At 33.1% G+C, this 22853-nt stretch overlaps 1 protein-coding gene across 1 annotated transcript in view; it reads right to left on the minus strand.

Moving 5' to 3' along the window:
* Window positions 1-12652: 12652 nt before the first annotated feature.
* LOC143075039 (uncharacterized) overlaps window positions 12653-22853 on the minus strand; it is a 70169-nt gene continuing 59968 nt past the window's right edge. Inside the window, exons 42-48 of the mRNA XM_076250276.1 lie at window positions 21336-21632; window positions 18000-18125; window positions 17555-17699; window positions 16946-17091; window positions 15435-15520; window positions 13919-15069; window positions 12653-13363 (exon numbers count right to left, since the gene is read on the minus strand). Coding sequence (XP_076106391.1) covers window positions 12769-13363; window positions 13919-15069; window positions 15435-15520; window positions 16946-17091; window positions 17555-17699; window positions 18000-18125; window positions 21336-21632 — 2546 coding nt within the window. The 3' untranslated portion in view covers window positions 12653-12768. The remainder of the gene's footprint in view (window positions 13364-13918; window positions 15070-15434; window positions 15521-16945; window positions 17092-17554; window positions 17700-17999; window positions 18126-21335; window positions 21633-22853) is intronic.

The following is a 22853-nucleotide window of genomic DNA, read 5'->3' on the forward strand; positions in this document are numbered from 1 at the left end:
ACAATTGCATACCAAATATGATTGACCTACCACTTCACCATAAAGTAGACCTAATCACAAACTAATACGCCGTCGCCGCCGCCGGAAACAGCATACCTATGTCTCGCTTTTTTACTCCGTCAAGGCGAGACAATAAATCATCTCTAAACAAACACTGAATTAAAACTACTGTCAACCAAAGTTCTAATGGTAATCACTGGTACATTTTTATCTGATGTGAATACTTTTTTTTATAAAATCGTTAAATTCAACAATCATAAAACTTGTTAAAACCTTTCAGATAGAACTGCAACCTCCATCTGTTGTATACCTTACCTAAACAAAATGTGACGACGTTTAAATGTTGGTGTTTAATGCACTTCCAAATTCCTGTTTAATAAGCGTTGCTATCGGGTTTTATTTTTGTTCCATGGATAATAATGTGTGAAGACTTATCTAAAATACTGGTTAAAATTAAAGCACTATATATATAATGATAATATGCAAATGATTGGTTCATAGAATTATTAATTCAAGATGGTATTGCCACAAATTATGTTGAAGAGGAGGATCCTTTATCTTTATTTGTCTCAAATTTATTGTAAAAGCTTATCAAAGATATTTTGGAAAGCCTGTTTGAATTAAGAATTATTGTTTAATCAAATCATACGCTGGAAACGGAAAATATCAACCTTAAGGGTTGAATGATATGAAATATAATATTGAGAATGAAAATGGGGAATAACAACCTGACCAAAAAAAGAAAGTATTAATTAGTAAATGAATTCAAAATAAAAATTATAGAAAAAAAACCACCAAAAGCACCTAATTGTGGTCTCCAATCAAACTATTTGGATATTTCTTTTGTAGATTAAGTGTAAGGATTTATCTCAAATGAAATGTGTGAGACCTGAATTTTTATGATTCAACGTTGAATTTTGCTTAGTAGAAACTTATAGTAAATGATATGTAGGTATGAATTTAAAACATAAAAATTAATCAATAGAAAGCAAATTGAAGTAAGAACTTTAAACTTTTGGAAATAGAATAAACATCAAATTTTAATAAGACATCAAAAACACATTCAGCCAAAATAAATCGGATAAGAACAAAAAATACACATACACAAAGTAACCTTATGTTAAAAGAATTATTCCCTTGCCAACGTGTGATACAATATATGTTGAAAGTAAATAACATGTACTAGTCTTTTACAGTTACTAATGTCCCCTTAAACAGCAGTCAACTGATATATCATCTACCAATTACGTCCACGTAATGTTTTCATACCTTAAAGTGCTCTGCATAATTCAAGGGTACAGTTATTTTCTGCGTGAATGTAATTCGTGAAAATATTAAAGTTTGTATAATTTTATTTCATTTTCAATAAAACTTGAGAAGAACACGTACAATATATATTAATTAAATTTATTTTGGGCTATCCATTTTTCTGAAAAGTCGGCAATATTGTTTCATTATTGTCATGAATTATTGTATGTTCTTAATATCAATGGACATGAAAGTAGGCCACAAAATAAATCGACATCGTCATCAAAACTTATTCAAGCTTTTATATATCAAATCGTTGTAGAAGATGACTTTCAACATTTAATTCTTACATTTTTAACAGTATATTATGTGATAATTTGCGATAAAATTAATATGATTTCAAACGACAATTTATCATTATAGATTTAGAAAATATAAGATACTGATATGCTATTTACAGAAGTTTAATTTGCTCACCTTACTTATTATCTGTTTGTCTATACCCTTCGTAGGTAGTTGACATTTTATCATATCTTATTTTTCGATGTGGGTTTTCATTCAGCCAATGAATAACTTTTTTTCTCAAACAGGCGCAGATCATATAGACAAAACTTCCCGGGTTAACTATCGGGGTCCTTTACATATGAATTTTGACTATGATTTCGGAAATCGTTATGAGACAATTTTATTCTACGCGTAGTTTATTTCATACTGCAACTAGAACACACCCTGTTGGATATTTTCCAAAAATAAGTTACAAGAATATATATATATATATATATATATATATATATATATATATATATATATATATATATATATATATATATATATATATATATATATATATATATATATATTTGTATATATATATATATATATGAACAAGTCTAAATTGAAAACTACGTTCAAACCTATGATTGCGTTGGATAAAAACCGCAATTTTTATACGTGTGCATCGTTGTAGAAGGGTCTAAAAACAGCACAAACAACATTTTCCAAAAGACCAAAAAAGTGAGAGAGTATATTTAAACAAAACGCATTTGACTAACAGGTCTAACAACTGATGTTCTTTAACCCTGCTGACTGCCATTGGCGAATGCCAAATAAAATTGATCACAAGATGGAACAAAATGGATCTTAATATAAATTTAAAACTAAACAGAAAAAAATTAACTTGTAGCCACGATGTTATGCCACAAACATACGGTGTCAATATTTTTTTAGTACACCAGATCCGGATTTCGACAATAAATGTCTCTTCAGTGATGTTAGGGATCGAAACGGTATTTGGAAGGCCATATAAAAAGTACCCTCATTTTTAGAAAAAGTATCCCTTATTTAAGATAGACTCTTGAATTTTAAGAGTCAATATAGGATGAACGGATCATATAAACCGGAGGGAAAATATGATACAAGCCCAAACGAAAAAATATAAACGAGTCTAAATTGAAAACTACGTTCAAACCTATGATTGCGTTGGATAAAAACTACAATATAATCAAATAGTGTCATTTTTTATTTCATTTTTTTATTGTGGAAATATGTTGCAAATTTAGGCATGCAGGAGAAGTTTTACTTTAAAGTCACAAATTTCCCCTTTGATATGAAATCCCCTATACATAGATGCATATATTAATGTTATAAAGTATCAATGTGTTTGTATTCGCCATAAATCATGATTTAAAACCTCGTGCATTTTGACATTTCTTTACCACACAGATTTGATAATGTTAATAAAATTGAGAATGGAAATGGGGAATGTGTCAAAGAGACAACAACCCGACCAAATAAAAAACAACAGCAGAGGGTCACCAACAGGTCTTCAATGTAGCGAGAAATTCCCGCACCCGGAGGCGTCCTTCAGCTGGCCCCTAAACAAATATATACTAGTCCAGTGATAATGAACGCCATACTAATTTCCAAATTGTACACAAGAAACTAAAATTAAAATAATACAAGACTAACAAAGGCCAGAGGCTCCTGACTTGGGACAGGTGCAAAAATGCGGCGGGGTTAAACATGTTTGTGAGATCTCAACCCTCCCCTATACCTCTAACCAATGTAGAAAAGTAAACGCATAACAATACGCATATTAAAATTGCATTTTTGGTCCACTATTTTTATAGTTTTAATTAAGTTTGTATTACTCAGTCTTTATATATCTGTACGGTAAATTGTGAAGGTGTTTGCCTTTTTATAACTGTTTTCCATTTAGCATTGAATCATCAGTTTGTCAACGACGTGTGAGTTTCCAATGTCACTATGCTATCTTCCGTCTATCTTTTCTTATTGGTAGAAATAGATCTGTCTGCTGATGCATTTACTAATCTATGCTTTTTACATGTTTTAATAGAAATTATAAAAAGACCACTTTTTTATACTCCAGAATAGACTACCTTACATTGGTAGATATATTTGCTAATATTATAGGATTTTTTTGTCCTGAATGCTCTTCAACTTCGTACGTTATTTGGCGTTTTTTTTTATCTTTTTTATTCAAGCTTTGCTGATTTGTCTTTTGTAGACGAATCGCGCGTCTGGCGCTAATTCAAATTTTCAATCCTGGTTTCTATGATGAGTTTATTTTACTAGAAAGTCTTAAAAATAACACTTATTACTACTAAGGAATAGTTCCGTAGTTTGTTTTGCAAACAATTCGGGAATGTTTGGTCCTCAATACTCTTCACCTTTGTACTTTATTTGGCTTTTTTACCTTTTTTCGAGCGTCACTAATGTGTCTTTTGTAGTCTCGTGCAAATACAAAATTTCAATCCTGATATCTATGACGAGTTTATTTAATAGAAATCTGATGAATTTTCTGAACCTTTCCAACTAAGAATTCTTAATTAAGAAGAAAAAGTCATCGTTTGGACATTTGACAGTCGCGATATAATTTTGATTGTTACAAACTATGTCTAGATATTTTGAAATGTTGGTGGAAAATAAGAATTGGCAATTTTTACCTCGCATGATTCCAGTTTCATTGACAAAGGATGATATGGACTCGTTCAATGTTCAGTAAAAGCAACAGTAGTATACCGGTATTCGAAAGTCATAAATACGTCTATTTTAGGGTCATTTGAAATACTGATCACTTTAGTGCACGTTCTGATTTCATCACTAAACATGTATAACAAATTTACAGTTTGAAGGTAAACTAATAATTTCTTAATTTAATTAATTTGCCCAAGATTCATTAACAATAGCAGGTCCACATCATAATAAGTAATAACGGTAAACTGGGTATGGAGAAAATGACAGATATTTCATGTTTATTCTTTTTTTCATTAATGAATATTAATTTGCAAACCACATTTGCTATAATTTCAAAAACATGTCATTATGTACTAGTAATGTGTTCGGATCTTTTATTCGTGTTTTTCCGGCAATAGAATGTTTAAGCTTCAAAATTCCATATTATAATGGACGTTATATACAGACGTCTATTGTTTCAAAAATAATCATTTTTTTTTTTAAACATTTCAAAAACAATCATTTGATTTGTACATTGGTATTTTGATAAAGTGGGTTCACATAATTCGTACGCGTGGTATAGCAAACATCGCATTCCTTCACAAAATGATGTCACACTCTATAGCATCATTTATAATCCAGAGGTTTGATAAGATTCGTTTTAAGAATTGTACGCACACGAATGTACTGGATTGAACAACTCAAATCAGACAGAACTTTCGCCTCTCATCTATAAGTTAATATTTGTAAATGATAGCAAGCAAGAATAAAACTCTTAATGCTTACATTTGTTGATATAAACTAAAGAACGTATAGTTTTGTATACACCAAAAAACAACAACTTAAGCTTACGTTACATGAGGTATGACAGCTAGAAAAGTGTGTCAAATTATAAAGCATGTTTATGACAAAAAATGTTTGAATAAGATTAGGTAAACAATTTGATAGCAATAATACTTTAATCTTCTCGTCTTTAAATCACAAATACTTGACCTGAAAATGCACTAGATCAAACGAATCATTCTGAATTTTGATTGCACAAATACCAAACGATAAATAAATTATTGATAGGAACACAATGTACTTATTGTTAACGGTATCTTTCTTTTCAAATGAAAATGCTTTTCAATGTTGTTTTTATTAATCTATTAATGAGCTTTGAACATCGTTAAGTTACTGTCACTTTAATTTAAATCGTTTACATCACAAGTTTGAACGCGATTTTGGTAAACGTAAAAAGGAAAAATTCGTAAGGGTTCCACGGAACCCGGTGTCTCGCCTACTTTTTCTGTTAATCGCAGACTCAACAAAAATGAGGAAAAACATCAATAAAAATTTCCCTAACGATACTGTCTTTTGATTGAAAGAAGCTTCCAAGTTTGGTAAAAAAATCCAGGATAGTTTATGAATCTAATAAATGTTTTATAAACTTTAACTGCAGACTGTATGTAATGTTAACTGGAAGAAAAATTAAGTCCATTTATAAGTAAAATACGGAAAAAGTGAATTTTTTTTTTACAAAATTTACTTCTGAATAATATCTTATGATCAAAAATAAGCTTTTGTCGAAGTTTGGTAGAAATCCAGGATAGTTTAAGAACATTATAAAAATTTTAAAAACTTAAACCACAGAGTGAATGTTTTGTTTCTGGCAAAAAAACTAAGTCCATTTATAAGTAAAATACGGAAAAGTGGAAATTTATTTTTACAAAATTTTCTTCTTGATACTATCTTATGATCATAAACAAGCTTCTGTCCAAGTTTGGTACAAATCAAGGATAGTTTATGAAAGTTATTAAAATTTTAAAAACTTTAACCACAGAGTGAATGTAATGTTTCCTCGCAGAAAAACTAAGTCCATTTATAAGTAAAATACGGAAAAAATGGAATTTTATTTTTACAAAATTTACTTCTGGATACTTTCTTATGATCATAAACAAGCTTCTGTCCAAGTTTGGTAGAAATTCAGTATAGTTTAAGAAAGTTATTAAAATTTCAAAAACTTTAACCACAGAGTGAATATTTGTGGACGCCGCCGCCGACGACGACGCCGACGACGACGGAATGTAGGATCGCTTAGTCTCGCTTTTTCGACTAAAGTCGAAGGCTCGACAAAAACGACGCCAATATTTCTTGATTAGTTAATTGTAATACTGAAACCTTTTCAAGCATTTATGTCAACAGCAGAGACCATACGATGATTAAAATATTTTTTTAACAGTCTGTTTGTATTCTATACCTCTATCAACCTTTGCTTCTTTTCACCTTGTTTGCTACTTATGAATAAACTAAACCAAAGATATGAACCCCATAGTCGTGCACACGACACAGTTGTTTGGAATAATATAACGGATTGATTGGTGTTCAACGACACGTTGTATTGATGGAGACAGTCGGAGTGCCCAGAGAGATCCAGCGACTCCCGGTAGTAAAACTTAGAATCCCTGTCACTTAAAATTGGAGTCGAGTTCATCTGCCTCCCGCGAGCTACAAGGTCTACAGATTTAGCGATTAAATTCTTTTATAAACTTTTACACAATTTAATAGCTAGGGATCTATACATACAGAGAAATGTAAGAAGATATATGACGAATAGGGATCTTAAATGAAGACTTAATTTCATCTGAGGTCAATTTTGCTCTAGTTTTTCTCCTAGACAGTGAATTTCAGAAAATATGTTAAAAATTATTATTAAACTATTGACGGCTTAACTATCGATTGAACTGCTTGATAATTTCTAATCTCGGTCTGTTTCTGTAATTAATTCTAACACAACTTTTGATTTGATAACCCAGCATACCAACAGTATCCATGTGAAATTATAATTGTTTTGAATAGAAATTGAACGACAAAATTTCTTTTTTGTGACGCTTGCATATTCTGGTGCCCAACACGCGAAACAAGAAATGTGGTTTTTTTTTTAATTTGATAGATGCTTTTAGTGTTGTTTTTTTTTTGTGTGTATATGTTTGTTTGGCTTGAGATTGTTACACAGTGATGACTGTTGTAATCATATTTTGAATATTTTACCGATTATGTCTGTTTTGTTCACGCATCGTTGTAAAAATAACTGAATTTGATGCGACTGTCATCAAAGTGAGAGGTTTAGCGCTATAAAACCAGGTTCAATCCACCATTTTCTACATTTGAAAATGCATGTACCAAGTCAGGAATATGAGTTGTTGTCCATTCGTTCGATGTGTTTTATCCTTTGATTTTGCCATTTGATTAGGGAATTTTCTGTTTTGAATTTTCCTCGGAGTTCAGTATTTTTGTGATTTTACTTTTTGTCTCGGGGACTAACAGTTAACAATCAGTTTCATCGAGCCAATGATAGAAAATGAAAATAACACTGTGTTCGTAAATAATGAAATATTCTATGAATCAATCTTTATCAGAAACGAAAAAGCAAGAACACTTGAAGGCGGCTGGTTTAAAAACATATACAGACGATTGGGGCTTTATGTGGACCGGGGAACAGCCGAATTCACCTAAGGTCAGATTTGACTGATAGAGTTGTAACCTGAGTTTTTCGTCATTATGTCTTATTTCGACACAAATAGCTTATTTAGCTATGAGTGTATGAGTGTATCAACATTTCAGCAGCGCTTGCATACGAGTCTAAATTGAAAACTACGTTCAAAACTATGATTGCGTTGGATAAAATCCGCAATTTTTATCGACTCTTGAATTTTAAGAGTCAATATAGGATGAACGGATCATATAAACCGGAGGGAAAATATGATACTAGCCCAAACGAAATAATATAAACGAGTCTAAATTGAAAACTACGTTCAAACCTATGATTGCGTTGGATAAAAACCGCAATTTTTATACGTGTGCATGTAAAACAAATTTCGTTGTAGAAGGGTATAAAAACAGCACAAACAACATTTTCCAAAAGACCAAAAAAGTGAAAAAGTATATTTAAACAAAACGCATTTGACTAACAGGTCGAACAACTGATGTTCTTAAACCCTGCTGACTGCCATTGGCGATTGCCAAATAAAATTGAGCACGAGATGTAACAAAATGGATCTTAATATAAATTCAATACTAAACAGAAAACGATAAACTTGTGACCAAGATGTCATGCCACAAACACAAGGTGTCATTTTTTTTTTTATATATATATATTCGAGTTGATACGATATTCCAGGGCCTGTATTTCCTGGTTTCCTTGATTTAGATTTGGTGCTCACGGAAGCTTTTAAATCGTGAGTTTCAAGTGGTAAAGTTGAAATTATCCCGTCGTAAAAGAGGGACGAAAGATACCAAAGGGACAGTCAAACTCATAAATCTAAAACAAACTGACAACGCCATGGCTAAAAATGAAAAAGACAAACAGAAAAACTATAGTAAACATGACACAACATAGAAAACTAAAGAATAAACAACACGAACCCCAACAGGTTAAATGTTATTGACGCCATCATGATTTGGAAGACCGTTATGGAATATCCTTTCAGATCATAGCGGATAGGTTCCAAATGTCATAACTACACCCCACCATTTTGACTAAAAATAAGACCTACCGATTTAGACTTATTTCCGGATTTGTACTATCACAAACAACACGACAGGTGTCACATAAGGAGCAGGAGATGTCCTCCCAGAGCATCTGAGATCACCCCTAGCTATTGGTAGTACAAACGCTACATTTATTTATAGAACTCCAACCTTTGATACTTTAAAATCAATCGGGTCCAGGACCAATCCAGTATATCTTATTATAATCCTTCGTAATTCGTCCAATTTTTATGTGTATATACTTATAGTAATTTTGAGCTGGTATAACTCTGAATGATTCATATTTTTCTTGTGGAATACATTTTTAATAGTTCATACTTACATGCTTGTAGTATTATACTTATGTTTGTATTTTAAGAATAGAAATTCATATCTGGTATGTGTTTTTAATACTAACTAGAGGCTCTCAAGAGCCTGTGTCGCTCACCTTGGTCTATGTGCATATTAAACAAGGGACACAGATAAATTCATGACATAATTGTGTTTTGGTGATGGTGATGTGTTTGTAGATCTTACTTTACTGAACATTCTTGTTGGTACAATTATCTCAATCTATAATGAACTTGGCCCAGTAATTACAGTGGAAAATATTTTCTAAAAATTTACAAAAATTTATGAAAAATGCTAAAAATTAACTATAAAGGGCAATAACTCCTTAAGGGGTCAATTGACTATTTTGGTCATGAAAACTTATTTGTAGATCTTGTTTTGCTGAACATTATTGCTATTTACAGTTTATCTCTATCTATAATAATATTCAAGATAATAACAAAAAACGGCAAAATTTCCTTAAAATTACCAACTCAGGGCAGTAACCTAACAACAGGTTATCTGATCCATGTGAAAATATCAGGGCAAATAGATCTTGACCTGATAGACAATTTAACACGTCAGATTTTCTCTAAATGCTTCGGCTTTTGAGTTATAAGCCAAAAACTGCATTTTACCCCTATGTTCTATTTTTAGCCGTGGCAGCCATTTTGGTTGGATGGCCGGGTCACCGGACACATTTTTTTCAATTAAATACCCCAAAGATGATTGTGGCCAAGTTTGGTTTAATTTGGCCCAGTAGTTTCAGAGGAGAAGATTTTTGTAAAAGATTTCTAAGATTTACGAAAAATGGTTAAAAATTGACTATAAAGGTCAATAACTCCTATAGGGGTCAACTGACCAGTTTGGTCATGTTGACTTATTTGTAAATCTAACTTTGCTGAACATTATTGCTGTTTACAGTTTATCTCTATCTATAATAATATTCAAGATAATAACCAAAAACAGCAAAAATTCCCTTAAATTACCAATTCAGGGGCAGCAACCCTACAACGGGTTGTCGGATTCATCTGAAAATTTGAAGGCAGAAAGATCTTGACCTGATAAACAATTTTACCCCATGTCAGATTTGCTCTAAATGCTTTGGTTTTTGAGTTATAAGCCAAAAACTGCATTTTACCCCTATGTTCTATTTTTAGCCATGGCGGCCACCTTGGTTGGTTGGGCTGGTCACGCCACACATTTTTTAAACTAGATACCCCAATGATGATTGTGGCCAAGTTTGGTTTAATTTGGCCCAATAGTTTCAGAGGAGAAGATTTTTGTAAAAGATTACTAAGATTTACGAAAAAATGGTTAAAATTTGACTATAAAGGGCAATAACTCCTAAAGGGGTCAACTGACCATTTCATTCGTGTTGACATATTTGTAAATCTTACTTTGCTGAACATTATTGCTGTATACAGTTTATCTTTATCTATAATAATATTCAAGATAATAACCAAAAACAGCAAAATTTCCTTAAAAATACCAATTCAGGGGCAGCAACCCAACAACGGGTTGTCGGATTCATCTGAAAATTTCAGGACAGATAGATCTTGACCTGATTAACACTTTTACCCCTGTCAGATTTGCTCTAAATGCTTTGGTTTTTGAGTTATAAGCCAAAAACTGCATTTTACCCCTATGTTCTATTTTTAGCCATGGCGGCCATCTTGGTTGGTTGGCCGGGTCACGCCACACATTTTTTAAACTAGATACCTCAATGATGATTGTGGCCAAGTTTGGTTTGATTTGGCCCAGTAGTTTCAGAGGAGAAGATTTTTGTAAAAGTTAACGACGACGGACGACGACGACGACGACGACGACGGACGACGGACGCCAAGTGATGGGAAAAGCTCACTTGGCCCTTCGGGCCAGGTGAGCTAAAAAGAGGTGTTTCGGTTATGGTCATGTAGACTTAGGCCTATCCTCATCAGGTATCCCCTACTATATTTAACCTTTTTTGTAATATTTTAGAATGGTTCGAATTTTATTTCACTTATGGGGATAGATCTGTTCACCAACAACATGTACATGCATTATTGAGTTGAAAAGAGGGTCAGTAAACACAGATTAAACGATGCATTTGATTCATCTTTTGAAGTGTTTAGCAAACGCCACATAACGTTTACAAAATTTTGGTTAGAAAGAAATGAACTCTTAAGACTTTCAAATATTCGGCTTAAAGCGTTCCTGTTGAAGGTAAATCCAGAAAAGCACTTCGTACGCATGAAATTTACGTGTTGGCTTTTTTTTTAATTTTGGAAAAAACGGGTTTGCTCAAAATCTTGTCAGTTTTAACATGTCCAAATCCCCGACAACTGAGCTTATGATACTCTCGGGAACTAACAGTCTTCAAGTACTAATATGCGTTGAGAACACTTTTCAAAATGTACCTATATCAGAAACATAAATAGTTTTATGACCAAATAGGACCGAAAAAAACCTAGTTTATTCAAGGTAAACTTTGTGGTTATATTTTGTGAACAGTGACCAAAAAAGTAAAATATTCTTCACAGAAGAACAATTAAATGATCAGTATGCTGAAGTTTCTCATTGACAATATATTTTGTTGATTTTGTAAGGAGACATTTTTAACAAATTGTCGGCATTCCAATGGGAATAAACTGTGCCACTCCTTGTCCAAATCGGAGTTCCTTCAGACATTTGTCAAAAAGAAGATAAATTAAGCCAGATCCTTTAATTTACATTTTGATGTATTGGTGATATTCTTTCCATAAACAATCCAAACTCTTCTGATTGGGTTCCATTAATATATCCTCCAGAACTTGAAATTAAAAAAACCAGACACGGCTTCTTCTGTCTCATTTTTATACTTATACCTCATATTTGAAAAAAGCGGACATCTCAGTACCAAAATCTATGACGATCAAGACTATGTAAATTTTGAAATTATCAATTTGCCCCACCTAAGCACAATATACCAACTTCACCTGCATACATTTCCCCAACTCATTCTTTGTTCGTTAGACAGCTTCTAATAAGACTTTGTAAAACGTCACCAAGAGTCTGAGCAGAAAGATAATGAACCAGGGGTATTTTCACAAAAGATTTTATCAGAAGATACCAAGACCTTGTTGATAAATATTCCGTATCAAGTTCACATATAATACACAATGGTCATTCAGTATAGATTCTAGGTACATACATTGTTTATTATCTGAATAACGTGATATAGCATTATTTAATTTTCTTGGTAAATAATTACTTTAACTGTTTAGTCTATTTTTGGTAATATCCATTTGACCTGGCCCTGTCATTGTGTTATTGTGCTATGGTAAAAAAAAAATTCTGGTCTTTTGCTTTTGTTAATGTGTTTTGTCTGCAAGCCTTTTTGTTTTTCTTTGTTGACATATTTGGTTTTTTTTTATAGCGATTAAGATTATCACACAAAGTTTATTTTTGTTTACACATCATTGTCAATATAATGGAACTTTATGCAACTGTTATACAAGTGAGAGGTTTAGCTAGCTCTAAAACCAGGTTTAACACACCATTTTCTGCATAAAAAAGCCTATTTAAGTCAGGAATAAATGAATTAATGTCTCAATAAATGATATCTATGTAATGCATCTAAATCTACTTTATTTCTCTATGAAAATAATAAGTCAGACAAACATTACAAGTTTCTGTATCTTTCCTATTTGAAAAATCTTTAAGCTTTATGTCAGTTTTCAGTGATTAGATACCATCTGACGGTTTGTTGTCTCCCTTCCTGAAACTAGTTTCTGTAACTTGGTCACCTTTGGTTGGCATATTTGAAGGAACTTTAAGAGGCGGAAGCATCTCCATTTGCCCATTTTTCTCATGACTGCTGTCAACAAGATATCTTGAGAATCCATAGTTTGGTTGTGTGTCCCTATCATTTTCACCATTCTTCATCATTAACGGTTTGTGGTGTGGAGCCTTTTCACCAATTTTTGAAGTCAAGGCAGAGACAGGTTCCAGTGTTTTAGTAAATCTGTCCATGGTTTTCTCAGACATCAACATAATTCTGTCTGCAGTTTCAGGGCTGTTATTTGTCTGGCCGTCTGCTTTCTCATGAATTGATTCACCAATGCCAACATTAATTTCTCGAGCAGCACTTTGTGGGATATGATCTCTACCAATGCAAACATTAATCTCTCGAGCGGTACATGGAGGAATAAGATCTTTTCCAAAGCCACCATTAATATCTTTGACAGTTTGTGAGGGGACCAGGTCTTCAGTTGAACTTGCAGATGATGGTCTTATAAATCTCCCTTTCTTTTGACCAAGGACCTCACTACCAAAACTCCTGAAAATAAATTAGAATCATGAATAAACTGCGAAGTGATGTATCCCTTAGAAATTAAAAATACTCTGGTATAGAAACTAGAGGCTCTCAAGAGCCTGTATCGCTCACCTGACTCTACTTGGGTTTTTGAAATCATATAAAAACGGATAAAATTTGGCTACAAAGTAAAACACTTGGTCAGCACCTCATAAGGAACATTCATGCCATGTTTGGTTTCATTCCATTCAGTGGTTCTCTAGAAGAAGTTCAAAATGTAAAAAGTTAACGATGACGACGACGACGACATACGACGGACGCCAAGTGATGAGAAAAGCTCACTTGGCCCTTCAGGCCAGGTGAGCTAAAAAAGAGATGGCTGTGTGGTGGTTCATGATTATAATTTTAGGGATGATTAGAAATTTCCTCTCACAGCCACATTATTTTTGTCTCATGAAAATTACAATTATTATAACAGTTCTAACTCATGTGATGCCACAGTGATGGCACCTCATTTACCTGTCCCTTGGAACCTCCAGACCTAAACTCAATACCTCTTACCTACAGACTAAAACATACCATGTATTAGATCCAGGATCTATTTTGTTGGGTCGTTTCTTCTTGTAGTACCGTCTGATTAACATGAAACACATCACCAGAGTCAGTAAAACTGCAAAGGTCAACAAGATTGTCTTGACAACATTCAAGTTACATTTCTGGTACCCAATCAAATCCTCACAATCATAGAACACAGAACAGGGATTAGGATTACACTCATTTATATCTGTCTGACACCACTCATCAGTATAACCACGGTCACATTTACAGGAATATTTCTCAAAACTGGAAGCTCTTTCAACGTCATTACATTCAGTCGTGGTTCTGTTCAGGCAGTTGCCATGGACACAGGGTGCAATTAAGATGTAAACCTTGACCTCTAGGTTTTTGGTTGTGAATCTGGCTTGATCATATCCTCTGGCTGTAAAAACTGTTCTCCCATAAAATGTTTTGTCAACTGAAAGACTCAGTTTTAATTTCTTTTTAAGTATGCCATGAAACTGAACAGGTTCAAAGGTAAAGTTACTGAGCAAAGTATTGTTTATTCTCATTGTGTAGTTTATTTCATTAATTGAAGGGTCAACAAAGTCAACATCTAAGAAAGTCACATGTCCCAATTCATACTTCTTTGTAACATTTCCATCCAATAAAATTTGAACTGATTTCAAACCTTTGCCAGGAATTTCTATTTCTTCAAATTTTAAAGCTGATTCAAACGGCAAAAGCACTGGAGCATCATTTATAGGAGCAATGTTAATTGTTATATTTCTGGTAGCAGACAGTGGATGGAATGGGGGCAATAGTCCTGTTTCTACTACTTTAACAATGATAAAGTCAACTCCATTATAATTACTATCTGGAAGATAATAAATTGTCCCATCTGTTGTGATATTGGCTTGTCCATGGATTGGTTGCTGAAGAATCGTGAATTCTACATCATCTGATTCACTGTCTGCATACTGTATAACCCTCTGTCCATTGTTGTCCTGGAGGTCATCCATGTCTTCACTCACAAATAGTTCTGATGTAGTGATACGAGGTGGTGTGTTGGGTGCTTTCCTCGACATCACCATTAATGACCACATTCTGGGTAATGGTATACTGGTGTGGGAAGATCTTTTCTTTCTCATTGAAGGTTCAGTTGTTGTCTTTGAGAATACTTCTTTACATGCCTATATTAACAAAAAGAAAAAAAAAACAGGTTGTAATGAGAAGGCTATTCTTTCAATTCATTGCACTAAGGATTTTGAGATAACTGATGGATTTCATATATAAAGCATATATAGATATAAGAAGATGTGGCATGAGTGCCAATGAGACAACTCTCCATCCTAGTCATACTTTGTAAAAGTAAACCATTATAGGTCTTCAACACAGAGCCCTAAAATATGACCAGTGTAAAACCATTCAAACAGGAAAACCAATGGTCTATTAAATATATAATTTTTTTTTTAGGCCAATGCATTGGTATGTGAAATATAATGTGTGAGGAAATTAGTTTTCAAGATAGACAAAATAAAAAAGCACATCTTCTAACCTGTGTAGTGAAAACTTTGTTGACGAAGTCTGTTTTATCTTCTACATCATTACAAGTGTCAGTAGGGTGCTTCCATAATTGATCATCTATCAAATATACATACATGTAATATAAAGTCTTAAAAATGCTAATAATATTGTATTCTCCCAAATCATATGAAACATCTTTTAAGTACATCAAAAGATCTTAAAAATGGTTTGATATCCTAACTTTCATAAACGTATGTACCAGGGTTTCCCCTGGGTCAATTATTGTTTTCGCCACCTCTTTCGCCAAAACAATATATTTTTCGCCACTTTATTTTTTTTTCACCAGGTAACATAAATATATTTTTCGTTTAAAATGTACCTTTTTTCGACCCCCCCCCTTCCTTTACCTTAAATAAGGTAATTTTGCCCCATTGTGTTTATGATTATTCTCTCAAACTTATTTTAGAGTCTACATTGTACTGAGAAGTGGTTTTTCTATTTAAAAGCTTTTTATCACATACAATTGATCCCTCATTTCATATGTAGTCAATTACATGGAAGGGTTACTCTCATTCAAGGGGCTGTCCCCAACCTTTTGGATAGATTTCTTCATAACGACTTGAATATCAATAATGAAAAAGTTGAGACCAGTGGCGGATCCAAGGGGGGGGTTCCCGGGTTCAAACCCCCTTTTTTGGACGATCAATGCTTTGAATGGGATCATATAGTTGAAACCCCCCCTTTTACTCTGGGTTGGGACCCCCCTTTTTAAATGACTGGATCCGCCACTGGAGACGTATGCTTGAAACACGTGTTTCCCTCAACCGACTTAAAAGTAGTCTCCCTAATCAATTACCTATATTGAAGTCAAAGGATAATTAAAGTTTAAATCGGAGATTTTTCATGCTTTTGAACATTTTTGGTCACAACAGCTTTCTTTTATAAACTATCTTTAAAAGGAGAGGAGACGTCAAAAGTTTGCTTCAAACACATATGTTGCAAAGTCGTAAATAAATTCTTTATGTGACATTAAGCGGAGGCCATTTAACCATATCATTTTGTCAAACAATTCAATCAACACCTTTATTAATTAGTCCTTTGTTGTCGATAGGTATAAAATCCAATCAGCTGATTATTGTTTTTCTGTCCAAATCTTAATGAGGTCAAGGTGAATTCCGAGTATTGTCTGATTGGTTAAAGTCCGAGAAACTTGAAAAAAAGTAAATACCGGTAAGCAAGATGGAGGAAAATGAATTGTTATATATATTTCTTTCGCCAAATTCTTTCGCAAATGACGAATTTTTATCGCCACAATTATTATTTTTTCGCAAATTGCGAAAATGGCGACCGCCAGCGGAAACCCTGGTATGTACCAAGGAACAAATTTTCTATATTGAAAAAATGTACACAAGTGTTACTTGTTGTTGTTGTCAGTCATTTGATTACTTTATTGTTGTTTGCTTAAAGTCTAGTGGAAAGTATTTCATTAAGATCAAAACTCAAAACCATTAATTATATATACATGATATAATTGTGACTTACAGTTATCCCAATAAACAAGGACAGGAATCTCTGTATTTGTATCAAATAAACTGCTGTCAAACTTTACATTGATACTGATTTCTGTCAAGCTTTCGACTGAAGTTGATGGTGATAAGTAAAACATCAATCCAGCATACTGCTTCAGTCTGGAATTAAAAAAAGCCAGCTTTTATGTTAGTCTGTTTTTTATTCTGATAATACTAACCGACATTCTAATGCAAAATCGCTTCTAACATTTATTTTGAATGTATAATGTCACCTATTCTCATGGCATCAATTCACAGTTGATGTCATGAAAATTTTCAAGCAAGTGCAGACAAAGTATGACAGATTTTAAATATATTTGACATTGTTTTCTGTTAGTTTCATTAGACTTGAGATAACAATATTGGATTTTAAGCTACGACTCCATCAATTGGTTATTTGATGTTCGCAAATACCAGTTATTTGTACCAAGTCAGGAATATCAAAGCAATGTTTGCCTTCATTTTATTTGTTTGAACTCTGCATTCCATAAGGGATTTTCTGTTTTGAATTTTCCTTAGAGTTTGGTATTTTGGTCTTTTACTTTTTCAATAGTTTTTAGAAATAAACAAACACATAACTAACCTATTTCTAAGAAATCTAGATGTATCATTCTGTCTAGTAAGAGGGTCTATAAGATATCTAGTATATTTAGCTGAGGCTGCAGTTCCATAATCAGCTGTTACATCTGTCTGATTTAATATTCCTGCCAATATGGTCACATTTATACCTAAAACAATATACAATATATATTTTTTAATTCAATACTTCAAACATCATAAAGAATTGACTACAACACAATTATATTTAAATAGAGTCACATCCTACTTTCTTCTTGTTAAGAGAAGTGGTGGTATATGTGTTAACAAGTAAGACTTTGAAGGTCTTCATTAGTGTGATAGTTTAAGAATAAATGACAGAATCTGCCAAATTATAGTCAAATTATAAGGAGAATGTATGTTAGTCACTTTTTTTTGCCATGTTGAAAAGGTGTTAAACTAATATAATTCAATCAATATTTCTACCATACCTTTGATAATAATATCAGCAGATACCCTGGTTGTAGTATCTTGTAATTTTATTTCTCCATGAAGCTTGCTACTTTTACGTTTTCTTTTGTCAGGAGTTCCCAATTCCAGATCAGAATCTCCAGCACCTAAAAACAGCCAACGAAATCAGATTTAATTATAGATTAACCAATGTTAATCTAAAATTTCCTCGAAAAGACTTTCTCTTTTTACAAAGTTTTTCAAAATAATAGACAAAACTTGCATTTTAACCCATTGTTCTATTTTTAGCCATGTCAGCCATCTTGGTTGGCAGGAGGAGTCAGCCCGTACGAAAAACATGACACGTACTCCAGCTGGACAGCAGCCGTACTGAGAACCGTACTTATAATAATCATTTGGACTTTTCTTTGAATGTCTTTAAATGGATAACCCGGCTGGACTTTCAGCGAAATTAGCCGTAAACCGGCTCGAAATATTTAAATAAGCAGGAGTCCGGTTCAAAAAGTCCAGCTGAACTTTCATAAAAGTACGTCTGAAAAAATCCAACCGGCATTTCTGGCAAAAAATATGGCCTCTATAAAGTTCAGCTGGACATTACAAAGTCCGGCTGAACTTTAAGAAGTCCAGCTGAACTAATAAAAGTTCAGCTGGACTTTAAAAAGTTCAGTTTGACCTTTAAAGATGACCTCAGCAGGGGTTGATCCACAAAAAATGTGGGGGGGGGTCCACCCCTGCAGAACCCTCCCTCTCGATTACTACTGCTTAGTTTTTCTTCAGATGGTGGATTCTTCTGATTTGATATGCATCCCTTGTTATAATCTGAAAATTAAAAAAAAAACAGATGGCATTATGCATATACTGCTTATTTCTTTTTCTTTTTTCTACTGTCTTACTTTCAAAATCAAGAAAAGGGGAATTGTGAAGCTAAATGATTACTCCTAAAAATGTGTGGTTATAATTATCATGATTTATATATATTAAGACTAAATAAATCTAAAGTGCATAAAATAAAAGTAAAGCTTTGAAAATCACTCAAACTGAAATATTTTGCATACTTAAGTATTTAATGTAGTTTTTTTAATTCTTTTTACTCTTCAAAAATAAAAATTAAGCTATTTTTAATGCTGTAATCATTTCATCAATACGTTGAAGAAAAAAGAGCATAATTATCAGATTGTACTTACCAGAATATGCAATCCAAAAAACATGCAAACAGCAATCTTTGATACCAGTCAGAAGGATCCATCTTCTCTAATAGAATGTGAAAAGAACTACTTCCAAACATTTGCTTTAATCCAATGTAAATTTCTCATTTTGTTTAAGAAAGAAGACACATCTTCCTGTTTATTCCAAATTCAAATTTTGTTGTATTGCAATACATGAGGTTGATTGAGGAGCTGTGAAAATTTTTCTTCTTATGACTTCTTGCATATGTCTTAATTTTGAATATGTGATATATTAAAAAAAAAAAGAAAATCAATTATTAATTTGTTTAATTATGAAATGTTTAATAAAAGTGATAGTGATTGCAGATATATGTATTTAGAAATGTGTTATCCTTCAAATGGCCTCATGATCAACCTCTGTGTAGATGCTACTTCCTGTGACCTGTCCAGACTGAGGTTAATTGAAAACAGATGGCACTCTCTACAAGACTACTGTTATTAAATCACTGTTATCGCTCAAGTTTCTAACTGATATTAAAGAATGATGATAATTATTTATTTTATGCATTCATCTTATTAAATATAAATATACTAGAAAATGTATAAATTTATGGCAACACTCCTTTTGCGCCAACTACTGTTTTTCAGGGGTATCATTTGCGCCAATTTTTTTCCTTTCAAATGTATCAATTGCGCCAGTTTTCGGAACTCATTTGCGCCAATTTACCTGAACACATATTGATCGTACATATTAAAGATTAATATATATTTATTATCATTTTGTCTGCGTGGAAATCTTGCACATATACATGAGACAGACCCACAAAAGTTAGAGCGTCAAATACTACGAACAGCATGCAAAAGAAAAGCTACAGAAAATATATCCGAAAGACCAGCTAAGATCAATCTACAGAAAAATGACTTGAAGTGCATAAGACCATCTATGTACAGAGAGAGAAGATAACTGTACCCTGCCCAACCAAAATGTTCAGTAGAATTTCAAAAATTTTAAGTCACTGATGGAACATTTTTAAGTGTTGTCCGAAGTATTTCCAGCAATTGTATACAATACATGGATTCAGGAATGGACATTTAATTTATATTCCACTTTTAGATTGCCTTTTGCCTTCCAAATCAGGAAACTGTAATAGAAAAATGTTTTCTTTGTTTAAGGGATGTTCTTCTTTAAATTGGCGCAATCGTATATTTTATTTCTGGCGCAAATGATACCATGTGATTTTTAAACAGGTGGCGCAAACGTAGCATTAGAGAAAAAAAGTTGTGGCGCAAAAGGACGCATTTTTGGCGCAAACGGATCTCTCCCAAATTTAACCAATTAATAGATGTAATTTTGCTAGGGGTTTTATTTCATGAAAAAGTAAAAATGTTAAATAATATTAACTGGTATATAATTCAATCAAAATTATATCACCTATATTAAATTTCAACTTTCCATTTACAGTTTATTTTAAATATTTTATAATGGAATTGAAAATATTAAGGGAAAAGATCACATCTTATAGTTTGATCTTAAAGTATATTGTAAAAAAATATGATATCATTATTATAACTTGCAAATTTTCATTTATAACTCTTTTCCATTTTGAAAGAAATTGTTCCTTTCATAGAACAGAATCCTAGTGACAAACTTTTTATTTCTGTAAGGGCAGATTTGGCTGATGAAAATTTTCTAAGTCTTAATTCCTGCTCATAAAAGACTGTAAAATTTTCTAAGACAAAAATCCTGCTGATCATTCTACAGAAAGAATAATTTCCCTCAAAAGTCCAGTCGTGTTTATTTTCTTGTCAGAATTACAAAAAGTGCGGTTGGACTTTTAAGAAAATACCGGCTGGCAAATAACCAAAGTATAAGAAAAAGTACGTGTACGGCTCATGTCAGACTGGACTTTTCAAAGTCTGACTGGAATACGTCTCAAGTCCAGCTGAAGTCCAGTTGAACTCCTGTTGAAATTTTCGTACGGGAGTGGACACATTTCAAAACTAGATACACCAATGATGATTGTGGCCAAGTTTTGTTTAATTTGGCCTAGATTTTTCAGATGGGTAGATTTTTGTAAAAGTTACCAAACCATGATGACCCCGGACCCAAAGTGATGAGAAAAGCTCACTTGACCAGGTCAGATCCAAAAGCCAAGAAAAGTACATTTACACATGATATTCAATACTTACGTTTCACACATAATGGGTTAGAGTAAACAGTCGATGACAGATGAGATCTCCCTACAGCATACAATGTCACATAGACACATTTACCAGGTTCCAGGTTGAAGAAGGTGTTCATTTTAGCCGCCTTCATAGTCTCATTATTCCAGGTTGTGTTTGCAAATTCTCCAACTGAAGCATTGAGTGGCGTCTCATCAATCCAAAGTTTACCATCTCTGATGTAGGCTTTCTTAGATTCTGTGATACCAACCATAATTCTGGGGAAGACATCATCTGTACCTGGGGAAGATCCTATCTCCCATTCTGTAAAATAAAGCTTGTAGTTAATAGGAATCTAAATAATTCTGGGGAAGACATCATCTGTACCTGGGGAAGATCCTATCTCCCATTCTGTAAAATAAAGCTTGTAGTTAATAGGAATCTAAATAATTCTGGGGAAGACATCATCTGTACCTGGGGAAGATCCTATCTCCCATTCTGTAAAATAAAGCTTGTAGTTAATAGAAATCTAAATAATTCTGGGGAAAACATCATCTGTACCTGGGGAAGATCCTATCTCCCATTCTGTAAAATAAAGCTTGTAGTTAATAGGAATCTAAATAATTCTGGGGAAGACATCATCTGTACCTGGGGAAGATCCTATCTCCCATTCTAGAAAATAAAGCTTGTAGTTAATAGGAATCTAAATAATTCTGGGGAAGACATCATCTGTACCTGGGGAAGATCCTATCTCCCATTCTGTAAAATAAAGTTTGTAGTTAATAGGAATCTAAATAATTCTGGGGGAAGACATCATCTGTACCTGGGGAAGATCCTATCTCCCATTCTGTAAAATAAAGTTTGTAGTTAATAGGAATCTAAATAATTCTGGGGAAGACATCATCTGTACCTGGGGAAGATCCTATCTCCCATTCTGTAAAATAAAGCTTGTAGTTAATAGGAATCTAAATAATTCTGGGGAAGACATCATCTGTACCTGGGGAAGATCCTATCTCCCATTCTGTAAAATAAAGTTTGTAGTTAATAGGAATCTAAATAATTCTGGGGAAGACATCATCTGTACCTGGAGAAGATCTTATCTCCCATTCTGTAAAATAAAGCTGGTAGTTAATAGGTATCTTAATAATTCTGGGGAAAACATCATCTGTACCTGGGGAAGATCCTATCTCCCATTCTGAAAAATAAAGTTTGTAGTTAATAGGAATCTAAATAATTCTGGGGAAAACATCATCTGTACCTGGGGAAGATCCTATCTCCCATTCTGAAAAATAAAGTAAAAATAAGTTTGAATTGTTCCTCATTTTGCCATGATGGGCTTTTATATCCTTTCAGTATACCATATTTGACCATGGTCGTCAGTTTAAAATTATGTATAATACGCATTCTCTATTAGGCTTAAATTAAAATATTGTTTGTTTGCCCTTTACTGACCCACCCTATAAATTCGTTCCGCCTGAAAATCTTTTAAATTGTATTTACCAGCATGATTTGATTTTATTTTTTCGCTCCTACCAAAAATCTTAT

This window comes from Mytilus galloprovincialis, chromosome 5 (genome assembly GCF_965363235.1).
Source record: "Mytilus galloprovincialis chromosome 5, xbMytGall1.hap1.1, whole genome shotgun sequence".
Lineage (NCBI taxonomy): Eukaryota > Metazoa > Mollusca > Bivalvia > Mytilida > Mytilidae > Mytilus > Mytilus galloprovincialis.